At 43.3% G+C, this 19,141-nt stretch overlaps 1 protein-coding gene across 6 annotated transcripts in view; it reads left to right on the forward strand.

Moving 5' to 3' along the window:
- The first annotated feature begins 5,971 nt into the window (after nucleotides 1-5,971).
- AUTS2 (activator of transcription and developmental regulator AUTS2) overlaps nucleotides 5,972-19,141 on the forward strand; it is a 1,110,481-nt gene continuing 1,097,311 nt past the window's right edge. For all 6 annotated transcript variants that reach the window (XM_058569470.1, XM_058569469.1, XM_058569471.1 and 3 more), the window contains exon 1: nucleotides 5,972-6,686. In XM_058569470.1, the coding sequence (XP_058425453.1) occupies nucleotides 6,378-6,686 (309 nt within the window). In that variant the 5' untranslated portion in view covers nucleotides 5,972-6,377. The remainder of the gene's footprint in view (nucleotides 6,687-19,141) is intronic.

The following is a 19,141-nucleotide window of genomic DNA, read 5'->3' on the forward strand; positions in this document are numbered from 1 at the left end:
AAAATCAAGATTCATCATAAGTCATCTACCAAATTCAACAGAGAAACTGGTCCTCAGGGTTATAATCAGTAATAAATATGGATATCTCCCATTGGTAGCCTTAAGGAGTTATCTGAAGTTTTTTCCTACTATTATCCATCAATTTTCCCACCTGCCCATGTCACGTGAATCTTCAAGTAGAAAGCACTGCCCTGAGAAGGGATAGGAAGACTGGTTGGTTTTGCGAAAATCTAAAGCTTATTAAATTGGCCAGAACTACCTTTTTACATGATCATCATCATTTGGTCATCAGGTATTTTTCATTGGTTTCGTATGGCAGAGTCTGAGTAATATGGGTTGATCGATGTGTCATTCATCAGAGGCACCTGCAGAGATGATGAAAGTTTATCGTACAATATAGTGGAAAGTGGCACAACATTTAGCAAATTGAACCACACATTCCCCACCCCACCCCCGCCTTTTTTTGAACATTAAAACTGCAGTTAGAAAAACAACTTCCAATGCAGAAAAAAATTAAAACAGCAGGAGATAATTAGGGCAAAGTTATAACAATGTTATTGCTGATGGCTACCTGTCAGTTAATGTAAGCTACCACTTCTCCCTAGGAATAGTTATTATTAAAAACAACTTATGAGCGTAAAAGAAGGGATGTTAAATGTATTAGTCTCCTTATTTGCTCCTTTGGAAATGGCATAGAGATGGATCTATTAACCACTTCAGTCTACTTTGGTCTCAGGGCAGACACACACACAAAATAACTGAAAGTTATAAACGACCAAAACATAAACCTTAGCTGCCTTGAGTTAAAAATCAATTTTTCTAATAAATTAAATTCAAATATTATATACCAGTATGTAATATCAAGAAGGATGTATTAATAATTGCTTTATTGGCAGAGTGCAAAGTGCAAGACTTAGAGGGATATAAAAATTTAGTAATTTAGAAAATATGGTACCAAAAATAGCTGTTGCTAGTGGAAAGCTCAGAGTTCAGTTCAGTCATTGAGCTATAATAGTATTCTTTGACTAGTCAAGGTTGAATGTTCAAGCTGTAGTTGGAGTATTAATCATCAATTCGAATAAAAGATTGTACAACTGGAGAAGCTCCCCTGGGTTAAGTAGTTTATTCCTGAACACAGATGTAAGTTTTTTCCTTTGCATATTCCAGAACCACTTGAGTGTTCTCCCTACTAAACAAGCAACCTCTTTTGGAATTATTTCTTTAGCTTTATCCTTTATCAACTACAATCTTTTGGCAAAGAATTCACCTAAGGTTTTGCTGATATGCATTTTGAGCTCATTCAAACTGCCCATTTCAAGTTTAAGCTTTATGTTTCATTCTACTCACTAAGAAATCTGATAAAATGCTATGCTTTTATTTTGATTTACCATATAGTATTCCATTGTATATTCACACTGTACAGTAATATGTGAACAAACCATAGCTCATTTATCCATTTTACTGTTAATGAGCATTTGCATGGTGTCATTAATACATGAAAAAAAATAAAGTATTATATAGGGATTGATATGTACACAAACAATACCCCCCCACACACTTATACAGAGCATTTTTAAATTTTTTGTTGAAGTATAATACACATACAGAGAAATGCATATTTCATAATAGTACACCTTGATGAATTTTCACAAACTGAACACATAAGTGCAAGCAGCATCAAGCTCAAGAAACAGAACACGATTAACTCCCCCGAAGCCCTGTTTATGCCCCCTCCTTGTCATTAGCTCCCTTCAAGAGTAACCACTATCTCAACTTCAGAGAGCATCAATGAGTTTTGCCTGTTTTTGTACAATACTCTTGTGTGTCTCACTTCTTTCATTTAGCATTATATTTCTGAGAATCATATATGTTAATGCATGTAGAAGGAGATTATTCATTCTTATTGTTGTATAGTATTCCTTTATATGGATACATCACCAGTTATTTATCCATTTTACTGTCAATGAACATTCAGGTTATTTCCAGTTTGGAGGTTATTGTAAACAGTGTTTCTCTGAGCTGTTTAATACATATCTTTTAGTATACATTTGACGTTGGTACATTCCTAGGAAAGGAATTGCTTGGCCATAGGGTTTTCATACGTTTAACTTCAGTAGATATTGCCAAATAGTTTTCCAAAGTGGTTGTACTGTATACATAGCATTTGATTTCTTGAGGAATCATTCTGAGCAAGGCATTTCAGCATAACCATTAAGACAACAAGTTTTGGAGTCACTCAAATTCACCTTACCACTAAAGAGATATGCCACCTGTGCTTAACTTTCTTAAGCCTCAGTTTACTCAACTGTAAAATAGGTATAGAAGAAAGAAACCTTTCTTAAAATTTATGAGAATTAAATGAGATTATTTTAATGCAACTTAGAACAGTGCCTGGCATATAGTAAGCTTATTACATGTTGGTTATTCATCATTAGCTCTTACAACATAGACAATATGGAGAACTAGAAACACATATGGGCAATATAATCCACAAACAATTTTAATTCTCTGATGGAAGGAAACTGAAACTCTGACCCAAAAGGCATTATCAATTCCAGTGAGCATTACCCTTGGATCCTGAAAAAAATCATTTAAGTGTTATCCCAAAATGCATTTGCAAATTACTCTTGCCAGAGGCAAGGTTCTTGGATGCAGTGCATTACCATCCATTTTTTTTCCCCTACCAGACATTACTCTTTAAAGACAGGACTGCCAAGGGCTACTCGGGAAAGTCACTATTATACTTTTTATTATATTTGCCAATTTCACACCTTCTGCAACCCAACCTCCAAAGTTGTTGAAAAGTGACTGTAGTTGCAATGTTATTCCTAGTTTTCCTTGAAACTTATCAGTATCTAAGGCATCTTTCACATTCCTAAAAACCCTAAAAATGAGCTCAGATCCTCATTTCAAGTGACAAAGAACTTGCCTTTTTTTGTAGGCACGAGCTTGATAACCTCAGTGGACTTTAACAGCTGCTGGGACAGCATCCTAGAAGTTAACACAGAAGTTACACTGGACAGAGGTACTGGCTAATTGCTCCAGGGAAAGTTATCTTAGGTAGGTAATTTTGGAAAGTGGCACCGTGTTCCTAATAAATTGAATCAGATCCCATATATCAGTCACTATTCTCAAGAAATAAAGCACACAATCTACTTGAAAAGATGTCATCTTTTGGGAAGGTCAGTGGTAGACCTGAAAGGGAACTTTTTGAACATTTACTGGAACCTCTTTGATTTACAGACGAGAAAACTAGTCATTCAAGAGCCTTGCCTAAGGTCAAATGGTTTGTTCCCTGGACAAGCAGGAAGCTCAAGTCTTATTTACAGTTCAGTGGTTGCTCCTCTTTGCTCTTGCGTGATGGCTCCCACGATCCTTGCATCCCGTCCTCGACTTCGATTTCACAAGGATCCAGACCTGGGTTCCAGAAATAGGGGCGCTGAAGGAGCATGACTTAAAACAAGGGACTGACAAACCATTAATTTGTCATCGCGAAGTACAAGATGGGTGAGGCTTCCCTGCTAGAACGTAAAGTCCAAGAGGGAGGACCTTCTCTGTTTTGTGTACTACTGTATTCCCAGCACCTAGAACCGTGCCTGGTACATAATAGGCCCTAAGCATCGCTAAATGAGAAATGAATCAATTAACCAATCTTGGGTATTTCAGGTTGTCATGTCTTTACTGTCTTCTCCACCACCTCCTTCCAGTAGTACTAATAAAACGTGCAGATTTAGATTCTAAAGAGGAGAAATCATGTACAAAGCGTCTAGTACAGTGCTTGGCCCACTGCGAGCAATTAAAAAAATGTCAGTTTATTTTCCTTTTCTTCCTCCCCAAAATGTAGGCTGCTGGGGGTAAGGTATGATGTGCCACGGTGTTTACGTGCCTGGACAGAAAGTGAAGCGGGTGTCAAACTGGTTCGTGAGAGAGGGCTATTGGCGTTTTCCTGATCCGTGTAGATCAATTCCAGTGCTCCGAAAAACGCACAGCTACTTCACCCAAAGAGGCTGGTCGCTTTTTCTGATCGATTCTGGGCTGCAGCCGGCTCCTTAATACAACTTTTTATACGCATCAGCTACATTGCGGCGGGAGGAGGGGCAGTGATAGGTAAAGCAGGAAGACCCCGCTCCCCCCAAATAAAGGAAGCTCCCTCTGGCTGGGGCCGAGTTCTGCGGGTCTAACGGGTCCTCGGACTGCGGCGATTCCGGCCCCTTCAGCCCCGCCCCCTCGCCCGCCGAAGCTGAGGTTCAAGTTCGTTCTTCCGGCGCACGGCCTCGCGCTGCCAGGTCCAAAGCCGCCCGCGCGCCCCAGGGGCCCCCGCTTGAAGGCGGAGGGCCGAGAGGTCATTCGGCCGCCGGGTTACTTGGCCACGGGTTATGCTACCACGTGGGGAAAAAGTTTCCAACTCCGCCCATGGGGCCTCCCAGTGCCCCCCAGTGGAGCAGAGGCCCGCGCTTTGGCACCCGCTCCCTTTTCTGCCGTCCGCAGTCGCGCCCCCCTCCCAGGGAAGCCCCCCTGTGTCCCTTCTCTGAAATCCCTCTTTCCCTCGCCGCGCAGGTCGCCCAAGGAAAATACCCTGGGGGCCTCCCGAGAAGGCGGCCCGGGCGCCTCGGACGGGCCTGGGGTGGGGGTCGACGGACAAGTGTCCCGAGAAGGGTGCTGAGGGCGCGGAGCTGGGCACCCGGAGTAGACTGGGGACAGTGGCCCGCAGGCATCCCCGGTGCGACTGGCGGGATCATTTCGCGTCTTCCACACCCTCGCGCGCCAACTCTGCCCGGCCGCAACCGACCCCACGCGGGCGGCCCCCTCCACACCCCGGTCCCCCTCCACACCCCGGTCCCCCTTCGCTCCCCACTCCCCGCTCCCCTCCACCCCCAGTGCGCAGGCCCGGCCGCCCCAGCGCGCATGCCCTGGGCTCGCGAGCGCGGCCAGCCCCCTGCCTTTTGCTTTCTACACACTCTACAACTGGGGAGGGGGCGGGGGAGGAGGCAGCCCTGCCGGCCACGTGATCCAGCCGGCCGGGGCCGCGGGGGCGGGAGCGCGCGCCGAGCGAGGCGCGGGGAGGGCGGCTGCGCGTGCGCGCGCGCGCGGGCGGGCGCGGGGCTGGGCTGAGGCGGGCGGCGGCGGCGGCGGCGGCGGCGGTGGGCCGGCCGCGGAGGGGGAGGAGCGGGAGCTGAGCGAGGCGGGCGGGCGGAGGATGGGGCCGTGCCCGGGCTCCCGCTGCAGCCGCCCGGGGACACGCCGTGCACCCTCCGGCTCGGGGCTCTCGCGGCGGCGGCGGCGGCAGCGTTAGCGGCGGCGGCGAGAGCGGCGTTCCCGGCGCTTTCTGGCCGCGCTTCTCCCTCGGGCTGGGCGAAGAGAAGAGGCAGCGGCGGCGGCAGGAGGCGACGGCACACCGGTGTCTCTCCTGCTGGAGATTTCTTTCTGCTTTCCTCGTCGACTGACTCACCCCCTCCCTTTTTTGAGGAAGGGTGACCTCTTCTCTGGGACTGGAAAAAATATTTTTTTGAGGAGGGGGGTGGGTGGCAGCGTCAGGGTCTGCTTCTTCTCTTCTTTCATCTCCCTCTCCTCCCCCCTCCAAGACCGAAAAGCAAACCCCACAACTGCTCCAGCATCCTCCTTCCCTTCCTCCACCTCCCTTCTCCTCCACCTCTCCCAGTTTCGCCCTCTCCCCTCGTCATTATTTCATTATTATGCTTCCCTCTCTGGGCGGTCTCGTCCCTCTCAGGTCGCTCGGAAGCCGTGGCCTCCCCTGGATGCATTTCTTAAAAATTTTGGAGCCTGGGAGTGAGTTTTCTCTGAGGCGTGTGTGAGAGGCGGCGGGGGTGTTTTCCTGCGCGAGGGGCGGGTGAAGTTCATTGCCCCCACTTTCCCGCGACCTTTTCGGACCCGATTTTGCATCGGGGGGGCAGGCGTTTTCGGGGGGCGGGGGGCGCGGCGGAGAATGGCCGCGGGGAGGGCTCCCCGGAGCCTCCCAGTCTCTTGATCAAAGCATTCCGCTATTCTGATTTATTGCCTGCTTGGTGAGTTATTTTTTTTCCTCTAAAGGAGACCTGTGTGTTCAGCCATTACTTTGCTCGGCGCCGCTCACAGGAATCTCCGACCCTCGGTGCTGTGGGCAGCCCCGCACTTGGGCTCCTCGCCTCTCGCCCTCGCTCCCGTCCCTCCTCCCTCTCTCCGCCCCTTCCCCCTTTTCTTTCTCCTCTCTTTCTTCCCCTCTCTCCCTTCTTTCGGCCGCCGTCTCCCCCGCGCCCTCCTCGGGGCGGAGGGAAGCCGAGAAGGGGGAGGGAGGGGTTGGTGTCAATTTTTTTGTGTGGCCGCGGCCGGAGCCTGTGGCGGGCAGGCGGCGAGCGGGGAGACCCCGGCGCGGCAGAGCCATGGATGGCCCGACGCGGGGCCATGGACTCCGCAAAAAGCGGCGTTCGCGGTCGCAGCGAGACCGGGAGAGGCGCTCCCGGGGCGGGCTGGGGGCCGGCGCGGCCGGCGGCGGCGGGGCCGGCCGGACCCGGGCGCCCTCGCTCGCCTCGTCGTCGGGCTCCGACAAGGAAGACAATGGGAAGCCCCCGTCCTCCGCCCCGTCCCGGCCCAGACCCCCGCGGAGGAAGCGGAGAGAGTCCACCTCGGCCGAAGAGGACATCATTGATGGATTTGCCATGACCAGCTTTGTCACTTTTGAAGCGCTGGAGGTAAGGGGGACCCCCCTCCCGCCGGTTTCCCTTTATGCGCGACCCCACTGGGCTGCGCCGGGCTCTGCTGCCTCCCCCGCCGCGCTCTGGTCTGTCTGTCGGTCTGTCTGGGCTGAGGTCTTATTGTTGGAGGGGAGCTGGGGGCGCGGGCAGACAGGCGGCAGGAGGGAATCGCGAAGCCGTGCCTGGTCTCCTCGTTTCCTCGTTCTCGCTCGCCTTTCCCCGGCGCCCCCTCCCCGCACCCCCTCCACAGCAGATGGGCAGAGAGAAAGGGGTTCAGGCATCACAACAATGCGCCCCCCTCCACGGATAGCTCTGCCCCTACTCCTTCCTCCTCTCCCTCCCCAATCATGGCTTCTTGGCTGGTGGAAGTCTCTTTCTGGGTTTGGGGCGCCTGTGGACGGTTCTCTCTGTGCCTTCTACAGAGCCATATGTCCATGTGTGTGTCTGTATAGTATATACCTTTCCTGGGTGTCCTCGGGACCCGAGAGTGATGGGGATTTGTGGTTTCTCTGTCCTCCTCCCCTGCCTTTTTTTATTTTTTTTTGGTGAAGCTGGAGAAGGGGGCGTTTTCTCCTGGTTGGGAGAAAGGAGGGAGGAGGGGAGAGAAGAGAGGAAAGGATGGAATATCTTTCTGTATTCCGTATGGGGCCCTATTACAGAAAGGGTTAATTATAATATTGTCTATACACGTACATATGCACATGTGTGTGTGTACATGAGCAATTTGGTTAAAGGGCAGAAAAAGGTACACCAGGGAGGACTGGTGGGAGGAAAGAATAAAATCCTAGCTGATATCTGAAGGGCTTGTCACCCAATTGTCCCTCTCCCTTTCCTTTTTTTGTATTTTCTTTTCTTTTTTTCTCTCTCTGATTGGCTTTGTGTGTGTGTGTGTATGTGTGTCTTTCTTTATTCCTTGGGCACCTGAAGCGTTGATTTCCAAATGCACATTTTCCTGCTAGCTAACCAGCTCCTGGGGGATGGGATGGGAGGTAGAGGGAGACTGTCCAGGGGTCAGGGGGACACTCTCTTTACCTGAATGCGTCTGATTTGGTGCTGGGATCAGTCATTGGCCTCTCTAAACGTAACCCTCTTTTTTCCTCCCCCTACCTCCCTATCCCCACCCCCAACACACCACACACAGAAGGCTTTGAGATTCTGCAGAGTTGGTCCGCTTTCTTAAGCACAAAACCAAGATAGGAGTTGGTTTCTAGCCTTTCACGCACCTGATGTGATGGTTTGAGGTTCCTGAAGGAAACTTTTCCTTTCCCTTTGGTTTTTTGCTGTTATTATGGTATTTTTGCGATGTTCACATGCAAGCTTTGTTAATGACAGCTTAAATCTCACATGCAGTTAACTGTGCAGGTTTAGATTGCTGGTTATGTGTGTGTGTTTAGGTGTCGGGTTTAAATACTTTTAAAAAGGAAGCCTTTCTGTCAGTGTTGTTCTTTTCTGTTTGAACTGCTTTTTGGTTGGGCTGCTGGTGGTGATGGTGGTGTATGGTGGCCAGTGATTGGGGAGGAAGGGAGGGTAGTGGTGGTGGTATTGGTGGCCATAGATTTTGATGTTAGTGATTGAATCAGTTACCCTTGGGTTCAGAACTGGTGCTTTATTGGCTAAAATGGATTTTACACAATTGTTTTGAGTGTTGAGGCTCACCACTTCTTAGGATAATCCTAACTGGGGCTTTAACGTTTGCATGGTGAGAGGGTACTGTGCAGTGTGATCTCTCTCTCTCTCTCTGTCTCTCTCTCTCTTTCTCTCCCGTTTTAAAATAGGAATTGAAATGGCAGCCTAGAATTTGGTTCATCATTGCTCTCAGTGGCTGGTTTAGGATGGTATTTGTAAGAGCTGGTTACAAGTGGTTCTGTTTTCTACATGATCATCCTGGGCTGCTGTGTGGCCCCTCTCAGTAAGTAAGCAAGAGGGGCCTGCAGAGTCCCATGAACATTGAAGGCCAAGTACAGATAGATATAACTTATGCAGTTGTTGATTGTTTTACTTTATTAATAAATAAATATTTGGGTTTGTGATGGATATATGTATATATCCATTTTGCTTTTGAGAGAACATGTGCCCATTCTAGTTTCTTTTGGGCATAAAAAACTTTAATTTTTAAAGAAGACTAAGTTCAAAGTGTGTCGTTAATACTATTCCTTTCCTTGCTGTGATTATTTTTTCTTCTACTTTTCTAGATTCAAAACCCAGGTTACTTTGGTTAGCTGAATACCTTTGTATCTAAATATCATTTATACATCTGTGTGTGGGTATAAAAGGTCTAACTTTTAAAAAGGTTTCTTTAAAACTGTATAGAAAAATTTAAACATATACAAAAGTAGAGAGAACAGTGTAATAAACCCCAGTGTATCCAACACCCAAGTTCAACAACTACCAACTCCTGTCTCATCTTGTTTCGTCTGTATACCATCTACTCACGCCTCCCTCTCGGATGTAATATGAGAAATATGTAAATATTTCTGTATGTATCTCTAAATGGTAATGACTCAAAAAAAAAAACCCACCAAAAACCCCGTAGTACTATTATCATACCTAAATAAATTAACAACAGTTCCCTAATATCATCAAATATCCTTTTCTGTCAGTGTTCACATTTAAGAGGCCCAACTTTTGTAGGAAAGCTGTAAATAAACTTTTCAGATTAAAAACACAGTGGGGAATAAAAATCATCATGTATGTCCGGTTCTTTGGGAAAAGGTAGATCTGTTTGCTGTACATTTGTGTCCAGGCTGGATGGTCAAACCTATGTGTGTGTTGATCATTAAAATAAAACCTCTGGTGTCCCACTGTATTCAGTTTGGAAGATTTACTGAACTACCACCAAGAATGTGAGGGCTTATTAGGAAACAAGCAACTAAACTATGAACTTGGACAGAAATGTATGTTACAGGAGTACTTTTAAATGTTAAGAATTATCACAGATGCTAAGAGTTATCCTAAATATGTACTGTGCTTTTGTGCCTTGGTTTAGAATGAAAACAGTTGTCACCACGTATCCTCAAGGCTACTGCTAGTATGATGTTGTGATAAGAAACCAGAAATGTTGGCTTGCACAGCTAAGCTTGAAGCTTATGCGGGTTCACAGCTGGCTAACTGTGGAGTAGTGTACTTTAGGTGTTAAAGGGCACATTATTTGACTTTATGATTTTGTCCTGAGTAGCTGATTTTGACTTCTCTTTTAAAACAGAGGCTCCTAACTCATAATGAAATGTGCTGATATAAATTGTTCCAGTCCAACTATGGTTTTCCTAATAGCTGGAGTAAAATTAAGAAACTTGCCTAATGAGAACCTGCATTTGTATGTTGATTATTTTTTAGCTATTGTTGGATACTTATTTAAGATGATGAAAGCTTTGGAGGTAGTTTGAGAAGTCTCACACTTTATAGGCAGTAAAACTGACTGAGGTAGTTTCGTATTCTGCAGGGACACTTGTCTTGAGTAATTGTGCCCTGAAGTTCAAGTATGCGATTGTGAAGAGTCTCATGATGGAAGATAAGAGGGTAGGTGAGGAGGCTAAAGTTGAATGTGGTGTTCTTTTCATTATGCATCTGAGAAGTGGAATTACCATTTGGATATGGTATTGTTTATTTGGGTATTCTTTGAATGACAGATTGTGAATGAATATCCCCAGACATCATGCCTTGTTTTTTTTTTTAAAGTGCCTTCTAGCAAAAAAAGTATAATGGAAATGTTGGGGTTCTGGGACTGACAGTGTACCCTGGATGTGCCAGATAATATTGCCTTTCTGTTCTTATTTGGGTTTCTTTCTGTGTTGTCTCGATTAGGAAGCCATGTGAGCACCATGGCTGAAAATTTGACTTTGCGAATTTTTTTCCCCTCACTCTTCTGTTGTGTACTGAGTTCTTACAGCAGCCTCCTTTTATACAACTGACCAAGGGAACCAAAGGTGAAATTGGTGGGATTAGCAGGCAGGACACCAGTTGGAGCTTTGCATGCTTGTGAAAATGAAGGAAGACTCGTTTCTGGTGTGTAGAGGATCAAACCAAGACTTTCATGTGGTCTTCATTTCCTAGCTCTGTTTCAGGGCTTACCTACACATCAGTAGCGTAAATAGGCTATACAGAATTTGATGTACTTACAACATGCCATGTTAATAGGCTCTAATAATTTATTATGGTCAAATCTCACTTATTCAGTTGTTTAAAAAACATTAATCATGTTCCTTGTGTTAGTCAACAAATATTTGTGAAGTGCTTGGTATGTGCAAGGCACTAGAAAGAGTACAAAGAAACCTAAAATATATGCCGCATCTTGAAAGAGTGTGCAGTTTAGTTGATAAATTAAGTCCAGTGCCTATAAAATGATTTTGAAACAGGCACCTAATTGCCTGATACCAACTAAGTGCAATAGGCTTTCAGAGAAGGGGTAGTGCGATAGGCTGATGTGTTTGAGAAAGCTTCCTGGAGAAGATGGGGCCTAGAAGGTTGAAGTGATTTGGATAGTTAGGGAAGGATTTGGAGATGGGAGGAGCATTCTGAGAAGAGGGAATAGTGAAGAAGGCACAGAAACATGACACAAGAGTGAGAAAATGCTATTCATTGGGACTTGGGGGCAAGGAAAGGCTAGTAGAAATGAGTGCAAAATTGTGTAAGTAAAGAGTGCTTGTGAGGGAGTCAGAAGACCAATGGAGACCCACATTCCAGGCTTGGCCATCCTAACTAGTTGAGTGACCTTGGGAAGTCACTCTCTAAAAGCAACATTTTCTTCATCCTTTAGTTGAGAGGTTTAGAGTAGCAGTTTTAGAGCCAGGCTTTAGGTACCCAAGCTGGAAGGATACATAGCTGTATTGGATGTTCATGGGTTGTGTTCCAGCCCAAAAAAATGTGATCTACCCTCATATAGTTTTGAAACTTTATGGGCTAGACAAAATTAAGCAGGTGACTTGTTCTGCCAGGATTGAAAATCTTTTATTGTGTGAATGCAAGTGTTGAATATCAAAGGAGGCAACGTGATGTACCTTATTTCCTAAATTTATTTGACCACAGGGCACTTTTATTCTTGGCATTGTAATCTGTAATCTATAATCCAGTATGGAAACTGCTGGAAAAGATCTCAAAGGTCCCTTCCAGGTCTGGGTACTTGGTGATCTCTGAGTCTAGGGTGAGTGGGCTGATGATAGACGACTTGGAAAACCAGGCACAGAAGTTTGAAGTTGGAGTGGAGGCTGCTGCTTAAGTGGGAGTGGCAAAGGGAGTGAGAGATGTAAATAATGATAATTAGTCCACTTCTCCTCCTGCTCCCTTTTCCTGCCTGGTGTCAGCCCTTTCATTGATTGTTAGCAACCCCACCATGAGGTGAGTATTGGTGAGTGATTCTCGTTAATAGCTCTTAGAGTGTGATAGCAGCCCATTCTGATGCCACCAAGCTGTCCTCCAGCCAATGTGTTATATCCTCTCTTCGTCCCTTCTGATTTCATGTATTGCTGCTTTTTAGCAAGCTGAGAAAGAAGGTTAGTTGAGCATGGAGGTTGACACTGATGTTAAAGGTTTCAAATTATCTGCGTTTTGCTCGCTTCTGTATGAAGTGCTAGTTTAAGTAAGGTCAGAACCTTCTTCTGCTGTTACAGTCAGGGAAAGCTGTGGAGCTACGTTTCTGTTGCATTTTTCACTTTCTGTCTTGGGAAGTTTGGGATGGGACTGCAGAGTAAATGGGTCAGTTCCAGCATTTCACTTCTGAAAGTGTGCATGGCTTTAGAATCTGAGGCGTTCCTAAGTGGTGAGAAGTTTGCAGAAAAGGGAGAGTGTGAATAATGTGCTTGGTTATGAGTTCAAGTATTTTACTGGACTTACTGAATTTCGGTATTTTACTGTAAAAGGCAGAGCATCACTTTAGGAGTATTTATATGAGATGAGGTAGAAGATTGTGGTAAGATGATTCCACGTGGCTTGTGTGAGCTGTTGAGATTAACTACTTCAGATCTTTTTTGGAAGTAGACAGGATATAAATGAATCAGTAAATTTAAAAAAATGAATTGCAAAGTTAATGATTAGCCTTTGATCCTTTCCGAGAGTGTTGTTCTCTAGTGTTGTTTCACTGTTGAAAATGGGTTAAAAAAAACCCAGAGCATTCAACATGAATGATTGAAGGAGCATTGAGGGTGATAAAGAGATTCTGAGACTTCTATACAACAGTTCTATGTATTGTCAAAAATAAATGGTGATTATTTAGTTTGAGAGAATGTTAGGATTAGAAATAAAGTCCCCCAACTGAGAAAATAATAATTGAGGCCAGCTGTTAAGGGAATAGTTTAGGTCCCATTAGCTACAAGATTTGGAAGCCTTTGGACAGAAGGTCTATAGCACTTCTTGATGGAGGGTGTGTGTGTGTGTACATGTCCCCACATGCAGAGGGTGGAGGATAGTGGGATAGTGGCTTTATATTTTATTTTACTCCTGTGCTGTGCTGAGTCTAATACACTAAATATAGCCTAACTTTGTAAAAATACCTCATGCTGTTTTTTTTCTCCTCAAGAAACAACACTTTTTTCAGAGTTAGGATTAAACCCAATATTCTGTATATATAGTAAAAAGAACTTGGTACTTGGATAGCAGCTATTCATTTGGGAAAGTTCTGAAAAAATTCAGGTAGATTTGAAAACTCTCAGATAATTGAAATTTGGAAGAGCAAGATGGTAATGAATTTAGTAAAACCCGAGACAAGAGAGGATCAAAAACCATTTAGGGACATTGTTAGCTAGGTCACAACTGTTTTTCTTATCTAATCTGTACCTGTTCCATGAATAGATGAATGCAGATTTTTTTTTCCCTAGAAGAGGGGTGTAGAATTTAAGGCTAGTGAGATGCTAAGTTTGTACTTGGTTCTTTCAAATCTGAGCTGTGTTCTTCCTTCATTTCTTCTAACAAGCCTGTAGGGTAGGGGGTGTGCAGTCAGTACGTATCATTGTAAGATCACAAAGAATAGGTCTTCTTTATGCCATTAGTAACTGAGGAGGGGAGGAGTGGATTTCACATAGTCTGGCTTCCTTAGGAAGAGACTAGGCGGGTACAGACTTCTGTGTCTCAGTCCTCCTCAGGTCTCTGACTCCATGCTTTGCAAGGGGACTTGTAGCCTTAAATCATGTGTATTGCTGTCTTCTTTGAAGGTGTTTATTCCACGTATTAGTGTATATGCCAGTCTCATCTTAGGGTCCAGTAGATTCCCCACCTACCCACTGCCTGCCAGCCTCCCTCATTCCTTCCTTCTCTCCCAACTTCCCTCCCTTCTTCCCTCCTCTTTTCCTTTACTGAGGTAGAGCTCTCCAAAATTATGAATGCAATTAATAAAAGATAATGGGTTTAGGAAGTTGTGGGTGGAATTTGGAATCTTTAAAATCCCAAACTTCCATTATTTGAACTTTGATAGTCTATTTGAGGGATTCTGATGTTAGCACTTTGAGAGTAAATCACTTGCCACAGTTTTCTGGGCTGTTACATCTCATAATTTGGATTTCTCATTCATATCTGAACTCTAGTTAGAATTTGAACAAACACCACAAATTACCAACTACATACAAAATATGTTTTTAAAGACTGTACTGTCATTTTGGCTTGCCATTATAACTGATGGTGCTATATACCTCCTTGGTACCTTCAGAGCCCTGGAAAACCCAAGTGCAGTAAAATGGAGTCACAACAGGAGAAGGGAAAAGCCCACAGTTTGTAAGTAATGGAAAATGGCTAACACAGGTTGGGATTCACTTTTGGCAGAAAGCCTTCAAATTGCAGGTACTGTGTGATTGCTGTTAACCGAGGCATTTTGAAATGACCTGGGCTCGATACAGAACACAGCCTCTGAAGACAAGTTGTGACTCTTGGTTATGTGCTGAAATCTGATACTTTCAGAGTGCAGCGAAATTCTGAATCTGGGACAGGGTTCAAGTCAATGCTAGGTCAAGTTGTGATGATGCCTGAAGGATGTCGTTTTCCATGTTGTCCCCACACCTGTCCTCTGCTGCAGCCACAGCACCAACCTACAGACCTCATTTTAGGTTTCTGCAAAGTTTCTGATGGCAATGATATTTTAGAGCTTGAAAAGAGGAATTCAGAAAGTTTAGTATTGCAGTTATCCCTCAATAGTTATACTGAAGTAGACTTTTTTTGTTTGTTAGGGTCTCTTTGCAGTTACCGTTGCTGGGTAAAGGTTGTTCAGTGAATAGATTTCTGTAGTTAAAAACTAAAGTAAGAAAAAGAAAAAAACTAAGAGAATGAATATGTGGATGAAACAATAGTTGAGCATTAGATTGTCACTTGTTTTCCAGCCACATACTAGAAATTCCAGTGTTCACCCATTCTCTCTGTACATGTTCTGTCGGAAAAAATAACGAAGGTCCTGGATTTGTGCTTTTCTAAGAAATGATTTTATATAATTCAAGTAAAATTATACTTTCACTGGGGCAAAAGGGGACATAAGTGTTTGGTATTGTGTATTCCTCATTTGTTGTGGTGATCAGTTTGATTATTTGTGAAAATTACAGTTTTGATATCACTGTGCAGAGCTACGACTTTAAGAGGTGTTATTCTAAAGTTAGGACCTCAACTTTTTCAGAGCAGTCTTTTGAGGGGCCATTTCACTCCAGCCATTGTTGGCTGATGTACTTTCTAAGCCCTGAGTGGCATTAAAGGCACAGATGTTGTCTTTAGTGATGTGTAGTTCTACCTCTCGTTTTGCAAATGAAAACACAGCCAAGAGGAGTTAATTGACCTGCTCAAGATCACACTGAGAGTTAGAGCCTCTCACTGTTATCCAGTGAAAGTAGGAGGCTGCTTCTCCTCAGTACTTGTATTCTAAGGTTGGGAGCGTTGGAAGGAGGTTTTTAAAAAACAAAAATAATGCTACAAGTGAGGATGAGCACCTATGATTGTAAAGCTTCTCATTTTTTCCTAAGAAAATTTCTGATTATTACTCAGTATCAAGAACCTTTTAAAAGCAGTCTAGTTTCCCCCAGTGTATCATTGGCCTTTCTCTGTAGGTTCATAAGTCTTTTTTAACACCACCCATCACTCCCCATAATGAGGATGTAAAAGAAAAAATAAATATTACGGTGATGATAGGAGAGTTTTTCATCATTGAGTGTCCAGTGGAAAGATAAAATAATTATTTGGATATAAGATGACCTTAATATGGCCTGTTTAAAATTTTAACATAATTTTTTTTGTTAAAACATTTTCTTCAGCCTGGCAATCCAGAGAAACTCAGAGCAATTTAATAACGTTGGTAGCAGAACGTTTGAAACAAGTGAACTTTGGAGAATGGTTGAGTTGAAGACTCAACCAGACTTTTCTTCTGAAGAAGAAAGACTCAAAATATTAAATCCATATGACGTGTTGGCTACGGCATCTTGCCTGTTTATTGCTGAACCAGAAAATTTATAACAACTGTTTGTCATGTGTATATATTTATAGCCATTCATATGATGAAAAGAAGTTTTCATGAGATTGTAATAACATATCAAGATGGATGTAATTAAAACAGAAGCAGATTGACACCCTGAATTAAATGCAAACCATAAACCAGTATACCTGAGCATTGTGCTTTACATATTTGCTGCAGGGGGCAGTCAGCCAAATATGCAAATAAAAAGACATTGATGAATTTCCCTGGGTGTGTATATGGTTGCATAGAACCCAACTATTTTATTAATCTTTTATCAAGCATTGTTTAGATTTGTAGCAGCAATGGAATGTATTAATTTGGCAGACCAGATAGCTTAGGACCAGAAGGTAGAAATAACAAGGGGAAGACATGATTGATATACTGTCCTATAAATAACACATGCAACTGACAAAGGGGCTGAGTAATCTTTAGATCTGTGCTCGATGTCGTTAATGGAGTTGTTAAACCAGGATGTTTGAGTTGAACTTCAATCATAGAGGCTGCCTCCCATTTAAAATGCAGGCCTATCTCTGGTTGCACTCTGGGCTGATATATTGACAAAATTGGTGTAAATCGAATTTTTGTAAATTGGATCAGATGCACCAGGGGACTCTTCCTATGAAAAATATGAGTCCTTTTAAAAAATTTTTTTTGTGTATGTGAAGTACAGTACTCCTCTCTGCAGGGAAGCTGGGATTTTGGTAGAGTGGGTCTCTTTAAATGGGCATTGCTTTCCCTGAGACACTTTTCTGCATGTGTTCCCTGTGTTCCTGGAAGAAAGTGACTGTGAGATTTGCATTTTCTGTTCAGGTTTCATACCTCGCTTGGTTGGTGCTTCCAGGAATAATTGGTGGTGATTTGAATAAGCCCGCATCATTCAGATTTCAGAGGTTGGTTTTCAAGTGCGTGCTAAGGAGGGCTTTCGGCTATGAATATTGAACATGATTTCCATATCTGTTCCGTTGGGGAGTCCAGGAATGTCATAACCACTTCAGAGTCATGATTGTACAGAGACACTCTAGCTATAATTTTTCTATATGACAGTTCAGTTTTAAAATTGTAAAGATGCCAAATGCGGGGCTGTATTGTTATTAGGGAAGTCAGTGACATCTGTTATATCTTGTTAACCAGGGGAGGAAAATGCTTTAATCAAAACATCTAATTATGCCCTCTCAGCTGATGAAAGATCCCTTGCTAAATTTTTGGAATTGGCCTTAATGGAAGAAGCTGGCCTCTACAGGAACTGTGAAGTAAATTTATTCTTTTTATTTTGAAAAATTCTCATCGTTAACCGTGATGACACGAATGTTTTAATTTTATCAGATTGCTCTTATACTGTGTGTTGAAAATAGATGTTTTCAGAAGTTGTCTAAGCCAGCGTGAAGTTTTTGTTTTTGTCCTCCCTCTCACCCCCATAGCATATGAGGCCCCAGAGGGAGTTTGTATTTCCAGATGTGAGCCTAGGAGGATGTGTGGTGGCTGAGAGCCACCTGGGGAGGGAGCAAATGATAATTACAGGTGAGAGGCAGGGGGGTAATTCAGCCTGTGTGTTGGGAGATGTGATTTCACACTTGAATGTTGAAACCTGCTGTGTTAGACAGTTGTGCTGTTTTAAAATTAGTTTTATTAGTCTAATATAGAAATGGACCAGATTGTTCCAGGTCACCTTCAGTTGAAGGACTATGACTGTTTTTAAATATTGAAGTATAATATGATTCCAGAAATATTTTCTGTGTTTAAAGTAGTTTTACATAATATATGAAAGTATCAAAAACTGTGTTTAACTCAGCATATCTACACTGCTTCTAGCCCCCTTGATCACTTTTTAAAAATTGTTAAATATTTTGGCAATGTGGCTTTCTACTTCAAATCATTCAGACTTCAAAACCTATCCAGTAAAGCTATCTTTTTATCTATATTTCAACCCAGAATTAATTTTATCTGCAGTTGTTCTGTTTCCAGAATCACGGATGATGGTGGTGATGATAATAATAATAATAAATTTATTGATAGTCTTAATGCTGGGAAATGGATTAGGTCAGAGAAATGCTTTATTTCTTAGCTTTGAGAATATTTCATCTTTCTGAGATGATTTTCCCGTGGATTGAGATCGTGAGGCCAGCCTCAAGGAGTTTTTGTAGTGTTGACCATGACACAGTATACTCTGTGTTTTATTTGGGATCTGGTGGGAAGTTCAAGGGCTGTTAATTTTTTCTTGGTCTGTTATATGCTGTGTAATAGCTTATTGTGTGTCACTTGGGAGTATGACTAGAACCTTGGAAAAGAGAGAGCCTGAGTTTTCTTCCACTGTTTCTAATGTATTGTTTTATTTCCCTCTGTTCTCTACCTTTAGCTTCTGTACTCTCTCAACATATACCCTTTTTAGGATATTTGAGGCTCTCAGAATTGCTGCGTCCTTTACTCAGTAATCCATGCATAGTAGGTACTCTGTCAATGCTTATTTACAGTTGACCTATTTCTACAAAAACTCCATGAAAAGAAATTTTTGAAAAGGGAGCTACTATTTACTGAGTACTTACTCTGCACCAGGCACTGTGCTCAGAATTTCTTTCGTTGTCTTATTAGAGCTACCCCTTGAAAAAAATGAATGATATCCCTGTTTTACTGTTAAAGAAACTGAAGCTCAGAGAGATTAACTCAATTTGCCCAAGGTCAGTCAATACAAGAGAGGCAGGAAATGCAGCAGTTTTTGGCTGACCCGAAAGCTTGTGCTCCTCACTCCTCTCTACTCTTCTTTTTAATACAGATTGATTTTGTGTGAGTCCCACATGGGTCTCTGGTAGACCACATTTGTTCCTTGTTGCTGCTGAAAATTGTCTTGGTTACAAAGGATTTTCTAAGTATAATAATAGGATTTAGGGAGGGGAGGGTACCTCACCATCTTTCTTTATGTATTTTTTTTTTAAAGCTAGAGCTTACAGTAGGTGGCTGCCACTCATACAGTACATCTGTAGCATATTTGTTATTTTTTTTTTCCTTCCCCTCTCTATCCTTTTCCCTTTTTTTCCCCCTGTGTTACAAT

The sequence above is a fragment of the Diceros bicornis genome, chromosome 26 (assembly GCF_020826845.1).
Source record: "Diceros bicornis minor isolate mBicDic1 chromosome 26, mDicBic1.mat.cur, whole genome shotgun sequence".
NCBI classification, from domain to species: Eukaryota; Metazoa; Chordata; class Mammalia; order Perissodactyla; family Rhinocerotidae; genus Diceros; species Diceros bicornis.